General features: G+C 51.0%; 1 protein-coding gene and 1 long non-coding RNA gene across 10 annotated transcripts in view; one reads left to right on the top strand and one right to left on the bottom strand.

Annotated features, from left to right (window-relative positions):
- Nucleotides 1–15,515, top strand: part of LOC105476237 (kirre like nephrin family adhesion molecule 3) — a 579,748-nt gene that overhangs the window by 478,473 nt on the left and 85,760 nt on the right. For all 8 annotated transcript variants that reach the window (XM_011731960.2, XM_011731965.3, XM_011731964.3 and 5 more), the window contains one exon: nucleotides 371–520. In XM_011731960.2, coding sequence (XP_011730262.1) covers nucleotides 371–520 — 150 coding nt within the window. The remainder of the gene's footprint in view (nucleotides 1–370; nucleotides 521–15,515) is intronic.
- Nucleotides 1–15,515, bottom strand: part of LOC105476236 (uncharacterized) — a 227,226-nt gene that overhangs the window by 140,137 nt on the left and 71,574 nt on the right. The gene's annotated exons all lie outside the window — the stretch shown is intronic.

Here is a 15,515-nt window from a genome sequence, read left to right as displayed (position 1 = left end):
GCCTGTAGTCCCAGTTACTTGGGAGGCTGAGGTGGGAGGATCACTTGAGTCTGGGAGGTGGAGGCTGCAGAGAGCTATGATCCTGCCACTATACTTCAACCTGAGTGACACAGCAAGACCCTGTCTCAAAAACAAACAAACAAAATGCCCTTATACACACACAGAGAGAGAGAGAGAGAGAGCGTGCGCCAATGCCTTAGGAAAGCTCTTGCATTTGTGTTCCTTGAACTGAGATCAGAGCCCTGAGCAATCACCTGCTCTGCCAGCCTTATAGAATGGCCCCTGCTTGGGTCCCCCACTCTGTGCCTCTTTGTCATGGGAGTCCCCTCCACCCCGCCCCAGCTCCCTGACCTGCCTGTTGTCTCCACAGGTTACCCACAGTACCTGGTGGTGGGGAACCACCTGTCGGGGGAGCACCACCTGAAGATCCTGCGGGCCGAGTTGCAAGACGATGCGGTGTACGAGTGTCAGGCCATCCAGGCCGCCATCCGCTCCCGCCCCGCACGCCTCACGGTCCTGGGTAAGAACCATCTGCACACGGGGCAGGGACACTACGTGAAGCACCAAGGGCTCAGCTCCAAGAGGGTATCTTTTTGGTCAGACATGGAGAGACTCCCCTCTGGGGATCATCCCACAGGGCTCCAGACACTGCTGCTTCTACAAGGTCCATGCCCACCTTCCCACCCAAACGGGACAGGCGACGGCTCTTTCCCTAGGAAACCAGACAGCCAGTGCCAGCGGACTCAGTCCAACTCCAGTGTGTTTGATGGTACCTTAGGCAGCTAATTAGGGCTCCTACGTGCTTATTTATTCCATCAGAAAGCATGCTTTGCACACGTTATCTAAGCCAGGCTCCTTGCCAGGAAGAATGTGGCACAGGCCGTGGGTCCCTTCTTTCTGCACTGACCCCCACTCCAGTGCTAATAAAGCCCTATGTGTCCACCTTCTCTGTAGAATCAGCGCGAGAGTCTCCCCATGATTCTAGTATCTATGTGGACACCAGTGACCCCCGTGACTTCTCCACCCCCCACTGCTCCCTGGGAATCCTGGCTGACCGGGCCTTCCTAGGAAAATTCATCTCAGGTCCTTATTCCAAATCCTACTTTTCCCCTTGGTCTTTCTTCATCTTATGTTCCCAGGAGCCCAGCGTTCCTGGATCATCCTACCTGAAGGCAGGGGATTGGGCTCGGTGACCTCTTCAACCACCTAGTTCTGATTTAGAGGTCAGTCCTGGGAGTCTCCCTCCTCTGGCCAAAGGTTACTGAGGATCGAGGCTGCTGGGAACCAGGCCTTGCACATAAGTCATGAGAGCTCACATTTGCCAAGCAGTTCACCGTAGCTCTCCAGGCTCTTTCACGCACTTGACCTCCACTGTTTCTGACGCTACTCGGTGGGACAGGGACTGTTACCTCAGGTGAGAAACCAAGGCCCACAGATGCAAAGGGCTTGGCCCATGGGCTCCTGGCCAGGGCTCCAGGACTTCACCTCGCTGCCCCCTTACATGAGTCTGTGCCAGGCACGCATACAGGAGGGAAGTGGGAAAGCCCAGGCCCACCCCTTAGCAGCTGTTGTGAAGGTTCAACAACAGGGTCAGCAGCTGGGGTGCTGCCTCCTCTCCTGGCAGCTAAAGCACGCGGCTGCTCAGAGATGAAATATTTAAAAGCATGTCAGGTTATCTTCAGATCTACACGGCCAAAGACACCAGGGCAGATTATTCCAAGCAGTGCAGCAGACAGGCCCTGGAGGACCCCTTACCAAGCTCGGAGCTTGGCTTCTTGAGACACAGGGGAAGAACTTGGGGCCAGCCTCAGAAACCTTCTGCAACCTTTGAAATCTCCCCTGGCCCGCGATGAAAGGAATGAGAAAATCAACCTGTTCCGGCGGGGGTAAATAAGTTGGGATTCCATGGCCAGGAAGCAGGCCTTCCGAGGAGTAATTGGGGTATTAAAGGCAGCAGCGCCGTTCTCATTTCTCCCAAGATGGTGACTAAAATGAGAATGAGTCTGCCATGTGGTATGGGGGTTGTGGGAGGAGAGGAGGAAGAATTAGTTTCTGATTTTGAGGGTTGCAAAATGCCAGAACAGATTTGCTAAGTTGTAGGCTCCTCATCTTCAGAGATGGTTCAGCCCCTCCCTCCTCAGAAGAATCTGCCTCTACGGACTCATACACCTTCTAGAGGGGCCAGAGGATGCTGGAACCACAGGAACATGAGCATTGTCCACTCCTCTGACTTCACAGGGACCAAAAATAGATGGAGCCACATCTCATCCTTAAGGCTGTATCGACTTCCCCAGTCCTGACGTGATCACTACACGTCCTTTCCTCTCTGCTCTATGTTAGGTAACAAAGTCCAACGTATTAAAAGTCCAGATTATTTCAAATGTTTTACAGATGAGAGAATGGAAACTCAGAAAGGCAAAGGCACTCACAAGAGGTGACACAGCTTAATTAACCTTCAAAATCAACTCCAGATTTTTCAGCTCCAAGCTCTTTGCCTAGCCTTCTGTTCCCAGATGTCAGCAGCGCCTCATCTGTCTGGCTGGTGAGGGGCCAGGCTTCTCAAAGCAGGGCCTCAGGATCCAATCTGAACAGACCCGATTTTGTCTTAGGTCATGTCTAAAAGGCATTCGCTCCCCTTTCCTCTCCAGTGGCATGGCCTGACACCGCCCTCTGGGCACAGAGCTGGGTTTGTGTGGGGGAGATGTTTTATTCAAGTCTGGAGATCAGCGGAAGGAGGGCAGAGGAAGTTTCCATGGTGCCCCAGCAGGGTCCCCTCCATGAAATTCCTGAGAGCCAGAAAGGGAGCCTGAGCCAGCATCTTGTCCATCAGCCTTTCAGGCAGCTCCACAAAAACCATTCATCCTGAACGAACTAAAACCCCAGGCAAGACAGTGCTTCCCAGCACTCTGCCTGTGGTCCTCCCTGACTCCCTGGGACACTCCCAGGTCCCCACCCCAGCTGGTCTTGTAGGGCTCCGCCTGGCTGAGTGTCCTGGGGTATAGCGCCCCACCTACTGCTCTGCAAGGAGGCCCCCAATGCAGCAGTCGACCCAGCCAGCTGGAAAGGGACCCCTGGTCTGGGGAAGGTAGATGGACAGAGCGGCTGTTCCCACAGATGGGGGAGAGGTGTTTCTGCCCCTTGGTCCAGCCACGTTCCCTACCAAGACCCCATCTGCTTTGCTGTGACATCTCAGCCCGGGAAAATGTCCTAGCCAGTTCCCCAAGGGGGGCTGCTTTCCCTGTGTTCCAGGAATGAGAGAGCTTCCTAATTTAGTCTGTATTTGCCTGAGATAGATTTTTAATTAAATAAAGTAAGAGCCTGATTAGAACCTGTGGAAGATGCGAGAGCAGAATCAGATGGTATTCCGGCAAAATTGCAAAGCAAACACTTTGGCTAGAACAGAGGGAGGCCCCCGGGGGTCTTCCATCAAAGTACCAAGTGAGGAGGGCAAATACGAGAGATTATATAGCCAACAGATGTGCATTGTTAAAATATGCATCTGCCGGCCGCGTGCTCAGATGAAGCCAGAGGGCCAGCTCGCAGAGCCGCCGGGCCCTAGGGAGGGCAGGGGACTCGGCCTGGCAGCCAAGCCTAGAGTCACAGACACATTAATTAGCGTTGTGTTTCCAGCTCTCAGATGCAATCAGGCAAGGAGCAACTTCGGATCTGAGCATTTGCTACCTCGGGAGGCAGAGGGAGGGAGCTAGGAAATGAGAAGAGAAAGACGGGGGAAGGCGTTGAGTTTGCAAAGCTGAGAGAGGCAAAGACTGGGGATTTTAGGTCAGGTCAATCAACAGTCAGGCTGCACGACCTCTGCGGCCCAGCCAGCTGCCAAGGACTCTGCCTTGACTCAGCTCGGGTCAAGACACGCGTCTTTCCACCTGCAGAACATCTGGAGAATCACGGCGCCACGGAAACAGCATTAGACTTAGAGGCAGTGGTCTTGGTTCTACCAGTATCCAGCTGTGTGATGGTGGCCCTTGTTTCTCAACCTGGGTCTCAGTTTCCTCATCTGTAGAATGAGAGGTGGTGGTAAATAAGATGATCACTGAGAGCTATCTCGCTCCCAAAAGGCCATGACTTCCACTGTAAGGGGTCCAACAGGCTGTACCAACTATTTCAGGAAACTGGGCCAGCCCTCCCTGGAACCGAGACTGGCGCGGTAACTAAGGCATAGAAGGAAACTGATTACGGTGGTTTAAACAGCATCCCACTTCAAGGCTGGGAGATGGGACCTCTCCAAGTCCTGTTCAGCCCTGGGGTCCTGGCCCTGGCTGAGGACCTCAACCCTAGTCCTCCCTGCAAAGGACACCCCCCACCCCACCCCACTGCCCCTCTGTAGCCAGCTTCCACATAGACCTAGCCCTCTCCAAAGACTCAGCTTGGTTGGGCATCAGAGGACCCCGGTGCACCTGCGCAGAGAGAGCTGTGATGGGGTAGGAAGAGCCCTGGGCCAGGAAGTAGGATATGCTCTTGCTGCTCACTGACTGTGTGACCTTGGGCAAGGTCCTTAAGGCTGGAACTGGGCCTCTTTGGCTCAAGCCTCTATAACCAGCCCTTACCACAGAGCAGAATTTTTTGAATGAATGAATGAATGAATGAATGAAGTTTCTGGTTCTTCATCTGTAAGATAGAGGGTTAAAAATACCAAAGTCATAGAATTGCTGTAAGCATTAAACACTCTGTCTCTCTCTCTCTCAATCACTAACAGTGAAGTGTCATACACTTTTTTTGTTTGTTTTTTTGTCTTTTGAGATGGAATCTGGCTCTCTCACCCAGGTTGGAGTGCAGTGGCACATTCTCAGCTCACCGCAACCTCCGCCTCCTGGGTTCTCCTGCTCCAGCCTCCCGAGTAGCTGGGATTACAGGCATGTGTCACCACACCTGGCTAATTTTTGCATTTTTAGCCATGTTGCCCAGGCTGGTCTTGAACACCTGACCTCAAGTGATCCACCCGTCTTGGCCTCCCAAAGTTCTGGGATTATAGGCGTGAGCCACCACGCCTGTATTTTAAAGTTGTGCACACACACATATACACACAGATGGCTCCTTTTTCTACCTGCAGGAATCCCAGGGTTGAAAAATATGGAAATTGTCCCAGGGCCAGAGTTGTAAGGGTGGCATTACACTTGGGAAGCAAGGTGTTGGGACATCCCAGGCAGGCAGCAAATGGGTACCAAGGATTCGATCAATAAATGTTTACTGAGTACCTGTTATATGCCAAGCACTAGTCTAGACACGTGGGATTCATCAGGAAAAGAAAGAGAAAACCATCCTTGCCTTGGTGGAGCTTGCATTCTGGCAGAGAGCAGGCGGTCGATAAGTGATGCACAGATTAAACCGTAAATTGCATTGCTGTGCCGGATGCGAGGTGGTAATAAATGCTATGGAAAGGAAAAAGTGGAGCACGATGGGGGGATCAGAAGTGGGAGGAGGGGGTGCTGGCATCAGATTAATTATTAAGAGAGCCATTTTTCCCAGTCTCCCTCCCCATTTCCCTCTTCTTCCTGGCGTGTTCTAATATTAACTCTGCTGTCTTGTGGCTCCCGTTAGAAATAAAGCTTCCTAAATCAACATGAATTATTTAAGAGGGAGACTAAGTCAATTCAAATAAAGAGGGCATCTTTTTAAATGATGTCAAGCCCCAAAACTGGGAGAGGAAAACAGATAAGGTCCAATCTGTGATGTGTCCTTAGCTAGTTTGTTTTTCAAAACCGCAAGCTCCCTTGGCCACAGCTCTACCAGCGGAGCTGCAGGGCCTCCTCAGCCCACCGCACTGGCAGCCTCCCCCCGTCTCCCATCCATGAATCTTCTGGGGAGATGGGTCCAGAGAACAGTGGTAAATAACTCAGAGTCTGCCAGCAAGGGAAGGCAGAGCTGAAACAGACCCCGAGGGTGCTGGCTTCTAAACCATTCTTCCAGAAACTGGTTGCAAGAAACCCATCCATAGTCACCCTGACATAAAAAGGCAAATCAGTAGGAGACAGTCTGAGGGGTTCTTCAGGGGCGAGAAAGTGCCCCCACAGAACAAAACCCAAGTTCCCTGCCAGGCCGAACAAGGCCCCCCGAGGCCAGCCCCCAGCTGTGTCCCCAGCCTCAGACCCACCACTAACCTGCTCCCGCACTAACAAGCACCTGGCATCTCCCTCCACTCACCAAGCCTCTGGGCCCTCATTCACACTGTGTTTCTTCCTGGAGTGCCCTTCCTACCTTTCTTCCCTTGGCTAACTTGTGTTCAGCTGTCAAGATTCACCTTAGACATCTCCTCCTCCAGGAAGCCTTCTCTGGAGCTTCTCTGGAGCCCACATGACCTGCGTGTCCCCTTGTGGTCCTTTTCACTTCCTTAGGTATCTTTTTTGTTGAGACAGGGTCTTGCTCTGTCATCCAGACCAAAGTGCGGTGGCACTATTACAGCTCACTGCAGCCTCAACCTCCCTGGCTCAAGCGATCCTCCCACCTCAGCCTCCCGAGTAGCTGAGACCACAGGCAGGCACCACCTCACCCAGCTAATTTTTGTTTGTTTGTTTCGTTTTGTTTTGTTTTTGTAGGAACAGGGTTTCGCCATTTTGCTCAGGCCGGTCTTGAACTCCTGGGCTCAAGGGATCCACCCACCTCAGCCTCCTAAAGTGCTGAGATTACAGGCGTGAGCCATGACACCCAGCCTTCTTATGCACCTTGATCACAGGTCTCAACGTGCTATGCTTATAGTAACTGTTTTCATGTCTGTTTCTCCCACTGGGTCTCTTGGGAGCATCTTTCATCCTTCACGCCTAGCACAGCCTAGAATCATGTACTGGGTGTTCAGTAAATGTTCCTCATGGCAATTGAAACAACAAGGCTTAGGGGAAATTTAGGGGGAGTTTACACTGAACCTCACCACAGAGAACACAGTCTGGCAGATAGTAAACCCCAAACATGATGACAATTGTGTTGTGTTGGAGAGGCAATGTGGCTTTGTGGCTAAGCACCCAGCCTCTGGAAGCCAGGTTGTCTGCACTTGAAGCCTAGCTGTATCACTTTGCCAGTGGTGTGACCTTGAGCAAGTTATTTAACCACTCTGTGCCTATTTCTTTCTGTGTAAAATGAAGGAAATAATCATAACTGCCTTCACAGGGTTATAGAGAGGATTTAATGAAATAATATATGTAAAGCACATCTCAGAATAGCACCTGTTATGCAGCAAGGCATAGGAGCATTGGCTGCTAGTATTATAACTGTTTTCGTTATTGCTATTATTGCACAATGTTATGAGACACCAACAAGCATCCCTGCATCCCGGGGGATCAGACCCTGTATCCTAGAGAAGCTTTTCCATGCATCAAGCAAGGCAGGAAGATGCGATTCCTGCAGGCCCCTCCCGGCAGGCAGCACACCTGGGAAGAAAGGCAGAATTGATTTCCTTATCTGCTTATTAAGCGTGTTTTGCCTGGGCCCTGGCCTGGTCTTAGGTGCCGTATCTCATTTGTGCTGTGTGGCTGTTTCCTGCCACATTCATTACCCTGCAATAATCCCCAAATAGGGGTAACAAACAAGCCGGAGACGGAAGACAGGAGCAGAAAACATCCTTATCTCCTGAGGTTCCACACGGGAGCTGTGTCAGAGCTATTGGACCTCTCGCTCTCCCCACACACCCCACCCCTGCCACCAACTCACTCCCAGCTCCCTTCCTGGCAGCCCAGACCATGCCCCCATATCCCCTGGGCCAGAAGCAGATTCCTCTCCTCCTTCTCCCTTTGGCCACTGACACCCCTTAGCCTCCCATCTAACTCGGAGCTCACCTGCTGGGCGGGTGACAAAGTGAGCAGAGCTGGGGGCCATCAAGGGTATCTGAGGCTGACATATAGTCTCTCACCTCTAAGTTACATTATAGCTCCCTGAGGTCCACCCTGTGGGTTCAATGCCATAATGCCATGCTGAGTAGTTGCTGTTGGGGGCCAGATGAGATAGAAGGTCTCCCTGGATGTCTTGCAGCTGTTGAGTTGAGGTGTGCAGGTTGCCCCAGCCCTGCCCTCCTGCTGCACTCCAAGGTCACCCCCCCACCCAGTCTGCCTGTCCCCATAATATGCATGTTGCCATGGGCAAGCATGGCCTCTGTCTCTTTACCCACCCCTTCTCCGATCCTCATCACAGCCTGGCTGGATGTCAAAACTCTCCCCAGCCTGGGGCCATCCCTCATGTTGGGAAATGAGGTGGGGGCAGGAGACTCAAACATTAAATGACTTCCAAGGCCTGGAGGAAGCAAGGATCCCTCAGGGATGGAGGTAAACTCAGCGCATCTTTTCCCTTCCCTGCCTGAGTGTGGAGAGGGGCAGGCAGGGGCCTCTCCAAGAAGAAGACTTGATGCAAGGAACACGCAGCCCCACCCATCCCAGCCGGTGCCACCATGGGTGATTTCTGGAGGAGCCCAGAAGCTCTACACTGCCTATATCCAAGTGCTCACTCGCCACTGAAATCTGGGGGTGGTGTCCCAAATGACCATCCCCAGGGCCAGCTCCTCAAACGCCCCAGGATCTTTTTCTCCCAACACCAGGACAAGGGAAGGCAGGGAGGTTCTCAGGAGCCCACTTGGGGTCTACTGCTCATGGAAGGGGCTCAGCCTCCTGCTGTTGCCTGGCCCCAGTGTCTACACCCCCATCACCAAGAGACAGGCTCTTCAGGACAGCCCAGGGCAGTCCTGGAGTGTGTCACCACCATCCCCAGGGCATTGGAAATTCTCCAGAACCAAGCAGGACAAAGGGCCCTCGCTGGGGAGCTGGGACACATTCCCCCCTGCCCCGGTCCTGCCACCGTCCAGCTGTGAGACATGGGCTGATGATGCTTAATCTCTCAGGGCCCGCCCTCTCCCTGGTGGAGCCAGTAGCAGGAGAGATGAAGTATAAACCCACTTCACAGGTTGACCGTGATTCTCTCTCATTTGCTTGCGGTTTGGGGGTGGGGCATGAGGGGCATCGTTCCCTGAGTGCCTCTTCCCTTCCTCCTGAGAGCAAGGATAATATACCCTTCCGCTGCTGGAACCAAGCGTGACCCTGGGAGATGCTGAGCAGGCTCAACAGCTCAGCAAAGAGTGAGCTCAGACTGTGGAGAATTGCAAACGTCAGGACCTCGATCCTTGGGTGTCTGCCATTCGACATGGAACCATCAGCTCCAGGGCTGCAAGTGACATCTAAGCCACCTTCCTGTAACATGCAGGGGGCAGCTGCCTGGAGGAGGCCCTTACCCACTTACCCCTCATACGGCTGCTCCTCCGGCCTGGGGATCTCTTTCAACATCCCCACAAGCCTGCAAAAGCACAGACAAGAGCCCACCTATGTCCTGGCGCCCTACCGGGATCCTCAGTCAGGAAGGCCCACTGGCCACTGGCCATTGACAGGATTCCCTGTGTATGCGTCAATCATATGGATATACACATGGACAGCTTCACCTCAAGGACAAATGCACTGGCGCACGTGGACACTTACACACACACCTCAGAGCCAAATCATCAGTGTTGTCCGCATAGAAAGACACAAGAACATTCGGCCAGGGGAATCAGTCACTGTTAGGAAATGGACACATTCTTGGAGGACTGAAGTACTGACTCTCACTCGTTGTCAGGCCCAGGAAAGAGGGGGGTAATGGAAGAACAGACTCACCGGCGTGAGGCCCTGTTTCTCTACTGATTCCCCCTCATCTCATGAAACAGAGGAGGAAGAGAGCCAGAGCCAACTGAGGGAGGGGCAGGCCAGCCAGTCCCACGTGAGTGTTCACCCCCATCCCGGCTCCAGCTCCCTGGGTATCCTGAGTGTCAGACCCAGGACGCTGTCTGAGGCCTGCCCTGAGGGAAGCCCAGGGGAGCTGCAGCTGCAAAGGGAGCCCCTGAGGGCTAAAAATAACCCACTTCTCCGCTCCGACCTCAGCCCGGGCCCAAAACAAGGGTTTCACGGCAAATTATGGATTTAAAACTGGCAATGAATCTCCATTACAGCATGAAATGAGAAAGGAAAATGCCACTAAATGGAAGCCTTTCCCCAGCAGCCAGCGGGGTGAGGAGGGGTGTCATCCTCAGAGGGAGTTTAGAGACGAAGTCACACAACCCAAAGTAGACTCGCAGAGGCCAAGCCTGGGAGAAAGAGAGGTCCCGGAAGATGGGCAGGGGCCAGAGCCTAAGGGCGCTCCCACTGTTTCGGGGCAGGATAGGACACCACAGAAGCAGAGGAGAGATGCCCGTGAACCGGGAGCCAGGACTGACAGCTGTGGTCAGTGTTCTGCAGAGGAAAGATGCGTTGCTGCCTTCAGAGTGGGAATGGCCACAGCTTTGTTATCTTGCTGCTGTGATGGGACCTGTGTTGTAGGTCCAGTGGAGAGAGGTGTTTGGGGACCCATGACCCACTGCCTCTCCAGGCAGCCTGGGGAGTCCACTCTTCGTGTAGTTTTTTTTTTTTTTTTTTTTTTTTTTTTTGAGACAGAGTCTCCCTCTGTCGCCCAGCATGGAGAACAGGGGCACGATTTCAGCTCACTGCAACCTCCACCTCCCGGGTTCAAGCAATTCTCCTGCCTCAGCCTCCCGAATAGCTGGGACTACAGACGTGAGCCACTGCGCCTGGCCTGTATAGCTCTTGAAACCACTCTTCTCATCATGGCATACCTGGTGACATCCCTGCAGACTCTAGAGATGGAGGCACAACCAACAACTCACTGTTCTGCTCCAACACAAACACACACACACACACACACACACACACACACACACACACACACACACAAACATATACACAGCACTGCAGATCTCCAGGGAACCCAGCATTGGCCCTTGTGTGTTCCTCTCCTCCCTACTTCAGCCGTTTACTTCCCTATGTGCACTAGCCCAGGAGGCACCAAGAGAACTGTCATGATTTAACTCAGGCCATGGGAGTGCGAGTAGATGAAGAGGAGCAACAGCAGAGAAAGAGTTAAGCAGTCAGTATCTCCAGCAGCACCAGACCCAATCCTTGGTCCAGGCAGCCTGTGATCAGTCAGCACCATGGCCAGTGCAAAGTCCCTGAAGCCTAACAGGGACGCAGCACCTATAAAAGACACAAGAGAGATACTGTGTACACAATTTTTTAAAATGAGGAGGTTCAGCTCACTAAAGAGAAGATGTAGGGGAATAGGGTCCCTCCCAAATATCTAAAGCAGCACATTAGATTTACTCTGGGGCTCCAGAAGATGGAAACAGAGCCAAGTTACCTGGGCACAGTGGCTCACACCTGTAATCCCAGCACTTTGAGAGGCTAAGGCGGGTGGATTGCCTGAACCCAAGAGGCAAAGGGTACAGTGTCTGGTCAACAGTGAGACCCCTATCTCAAAAAAAAAAAGGAAGGAAGGAAAAAAGGAAGGAAGGAAGGAAGGAAGGAAGGAAGGAAGGAAGGAAGGAAGGAAGGAAGGAAGGAAGGAAAAGGAAAAACACCAGGGAGGACGTTTCTTATCTCAACAATTAAAACTAACAGAGTTCAGTTAAGTAGTAAGCTTCCTGTCTCTGGGAGTTGTCAAGCAGACGTTGAGTTTTCTTGCATGCTTGTTTCTATAGGTAGGAAGTGGATTCATCTCCAGAGACGAGATGATGGCAGCAAGTCTGCCAGTTCTGGAGCTGAGTGAGGTCACGGGCTGGCCCAAGAGAGGGGGGAAGATTCAGAGAGAAGAGAGCCAGAACCATTTAAAGATGTTCCCTTCCTATCCAGCTGTCCCCAGAGCACAGTTTGTTGCAGGCTCTGCAAAGACAATTTCAGCCCCAGGTGAAATATTAGCCCAGATCCAAAGTTCTCAATTTGAGTGGTGTGTTTTCTTTTTTTTTTTTTTTTTTTTTTTTTTTTGAGACGGAGTCTTACTCTGTCATCCAGTCCAGGCTGGAGTACAGTGGTGTAATCTCGGCTCACTGCAACCTCTGCCTCCCGGGTTCAAGTGATTCTCCTGCGAAGCTCCTGGGATTACAGGTGTGCACTACCACGCCCAGCTAATATTTTGTATTTTTAGTAGACACAAGTTTTCACCGTGCTGGACAGGCTGGTCTTGAACTCCTGACCTCAGATGATTCCCCCACCTTGGCCTCCCAAAGTGCTGGGATTACAGGTGTGAGCTACCACACCAGGCCCAGCTTGAGTGCTGAGATATGTTGGTGCCTCTGTGGTGGCAGGATGCCACAAGGCGGGAAAGTGACAGATAGTTGGAAGCTGTTGACTTTGATTCAAAACTTTACCATTCTGCAAACTGCCGGCAAAATCTGGGTCCATCATGGGAATGTCACATTTACGAACACACACAGAATGGCTGGGGGAAAAAAGAAAAAAAGAGGCTGGAGAACCCGATACATTCTTTCTAATGTCACCCTCATGACCTACATACCAGCTACAATAATGTCTCAGAGTTTGGACAGAACGTGAAAAGGTCAGGCAGTAGGTGTTCAACACAGCTACCTTCCTGGAGGAACTCCACCTGAAGCCAACCTAGGAGGGTGGCAGAGACGTGATTTAGTACAAAGGAGGGGTGAGGGCATTCCAGGCCTGAGAGTTCACCTGGGTGAAACAGCAAGGTGAAAATCAGTCCAGGCAGAACAGGGCTTGTGAGTGAGGGCCCCCAGCAGGAACAGAAGGTATGTCCCATGGAACGATGAGAAACAGTGGCAGGATATCAGAGCAAAAAGCTGGGGGCTTCATCAGAGATGAGATGCCCATGCCTGGGAGACTGGTTTTCACTCACCAGAAGTTCTGATAGGTAATAGGAAAGACAGGGACTGGACACAGCTCCAAAGCCCCCATTCAGAGATCCTGATGGTCCCAAACTCCAGGAGCTGCACCCTGCATGTGCCCCGCTAGGCAGGGATGAGAAGATCTAAGTTCAGCCACACCTTCTATGCACAGAAAGGGCAGTAGGTGAGTTGCTTGAGTGCAGAGAAGAGAGAAGGGCGAGGGTGACGCTGGTGAGCTGCCACTCTATGGCAGGCACTGTGCTGGGGAACCCACTCGCATGCCTTCATCTGCCCTCTGACCAACTCTGCCAGGCAGGTCCCATGTCCCCTTTTAAGGACGGGGAAGCTGAGACACAGAGGCTCATTAACTTGCCCAAGGTCACACGCAAGAAAGGTAAAGAACCAGAATCTGAATGCAGGCGCTTCTGGCTCTGAAACCCTTGCCCTTTATGCTCAGTTATGCCCCTCCTCTTTCCCAAACTCCACTCTCTCTGCTGCCTGACTCCCCCTAAAATCATGGACTATGATACACGCTTCTTTCTAGCCCCTGGGAACTCCAGGAGCCCTGCTTGAACCCTGCCACCGAACTAGGGCTCACGGAATTGGGGAGTCAGCTCGAAGAGCAAAGCCAAGGCTTCCAAAAACCCTTCCTGGCAGCCCCTCCTCCTCAGATGAACCTGGGGAGCCCCGAAACCCACAGCATTTATTTGCCATTCCATTCAGTATCACCCTCTGGGCGGCCACCAGCCACATCTTTCTCCATCACTCTGAGCCTCTAAATTGTTCTGTCCATGTGAAGGAGGTTTTTGCAAGGGGGAGGTTCGCAGGCACCCGGAAGCCTCCATCTCACAAAAATAAATAGCTGAGTCCCACGACCCATAAAAACCGGTTTCCAAAAAAAGTGTCGCACTTTCACAAGTCGATCCAGGTGTTTATAAATGTTTATATAAAGGAAGAGGTTTTCATGTGAAAATATGTCAGAAACAATGTTAGCAGCTGAGAGATCACCCAGCAGCTTCAGTGGTGCAGGCAAGAAAGGGAGGAGAAGGCCGATGGCCACACAGCCACCCCCTAGGAAGGACTGTCTCTGCCCTAACCCCAATCCCACTGCCCCCTTCCCCTCTGTCGCACACAGACAGACACACACGAAGTCACTAGGCTGCTGGAGAGAACTCGTTTTAAAGATGGGTCAACTGAGGTCAACAAAGAAAGGAAATAGCTAGAGGCTGCACACGGCATGGGCAAGGGAGAGCGGGTCCTCTAACTCTTCCAGACAATGCCGAGCCCTAGCCAGGGTCCCCTGGGACTTCCCCGTCTCATGTCCAGGTTCAGCCCAAAATGCCAACTTGGTCTGGGCAATAGTTCTGCTAAGAAACACAAGATGCCAGAAAGACCCTCAAAAACCTTTGATTAGATAATTTTAGAGATGAAGGAGCCCTTTAGTCAAGAATTTTCATTCATTTCATTTTTCAGCATCTATGTATATACCTTCCACATGCCAGGTACTGTTCTAGACTCCGGGAATATGGGTTAGCAATGAAAACAGACTTAAAACTCCTACCTCTGTGAAACATATTGTAGCAGAGGGAGTTAGACAAAAAACATAAAAAGAAAACTTTATAATATATTAGAAGGTGATCAATGCTATTCAAAAAAGTAGAGCACAGTATGAGGGATTGGGTTTCCTAGGGAAAGGGGGTGTTGAGAGGTTGGAATAGACTTCATGGGGAAGTGATCTTTTTCTTTCCCCTTATTTTTTAACAGCTTTATTTGGGTAAACGCTACATATCATTAAATTCATCCATTTTAAGTGTACAACTCAATTATTTTAATAAATTTATAGAGTTGTGCAAACACCCCCACAATCCAGTATTAGAACACTTCCATCACCCTAAAATGATCCCTGGTCAATCCTCACTTCCACCCAGTCTCAGGCAACCAGTGCAGTGCCTCTCTCTTAGATTTGCCTTTTCTGGATATATGGTATGAGTAGAATCATATCGTATGTGGCCTTGTGTGTCTAGCCCCTTTCTCTTGGAATAATGTGTTTGAGATTTTTCTGTGTTGCAGCATGTATCTGTAGTTCACTTCTTTTTATTGCTGAATAGTATTCCATTATATGGATATACCACATTCTGTTTATCTGTTCACTTAGTTGGCAGACAGTCAGATTGTTTCCAGTTTGGGGCTATTATAAAGAATGTTGCTGGCCAGGTTTGGTGGCTTACACCTGTAATCCCAGCACTTTGGGAGGCCAAGACGGGTGGATCACTTGAGTCCAGGAGTTCACGACCAGTTTGGCCAACATGGCAAAATCCCATCTCTACTAAAAATACCAAAAACAAAAATGTTGCTATGAACATTCTCAAACAAGTCTGTGTGTGGGTGTATGTTTTCACTTTTCATGAGTAGATTCCTAGTAGTGGAATGGCTACATAATATGGAAAGTTTATGCTCAGCTTGTTAAGAAACTGCCATGCTGTTTTCCAAAGTGGCTGTATCCATTCCCACCAGCAATAAATGAGCATTCCAGTTTCTCTACGTCCTTGCCAACACTGTTAGAGGTTTGAAGCGGTGTTCCATTATGGTTTTAATTTGCATTCCCCTAATGAATAATGATATTGAGCATCTTTTGATGTGATAATTATCCATTTGTATACCTTCTTTGGTGAAACGTCTATTCAAATATATTGCCCATTTTTAAATTGAATCATATGTCTTACTACGTTATAGGAGTTCTGTATAGCTTGGATATAAGTCCTTGACCAGATATATGACTTGCAAATATTTTCTCTCAGTTTGTAGCTTGCCTTTT

The sequence above is a fragment of the Macaca nemestrina genome, chromosome 12 (genome assembly GCF_043159975.1).
Source record: "Macaca nemestrina isolate mMacNem1 chromosome 12, mMacNem.hap1, whole genome shotgun sequence".
NCBI classification, from domain to species: domain Eukaryota; kingdom Metazoa; phylum Chordata; class Mammalia; order Primates; family Cercopithecidae; genus Macaca; species Macaca nemestrina.
The sequence above is the reverse complement of the archived record's forward strand: the minus strand, read 5'-3'. Positions and strand labels throughout refer to the sequence as shown.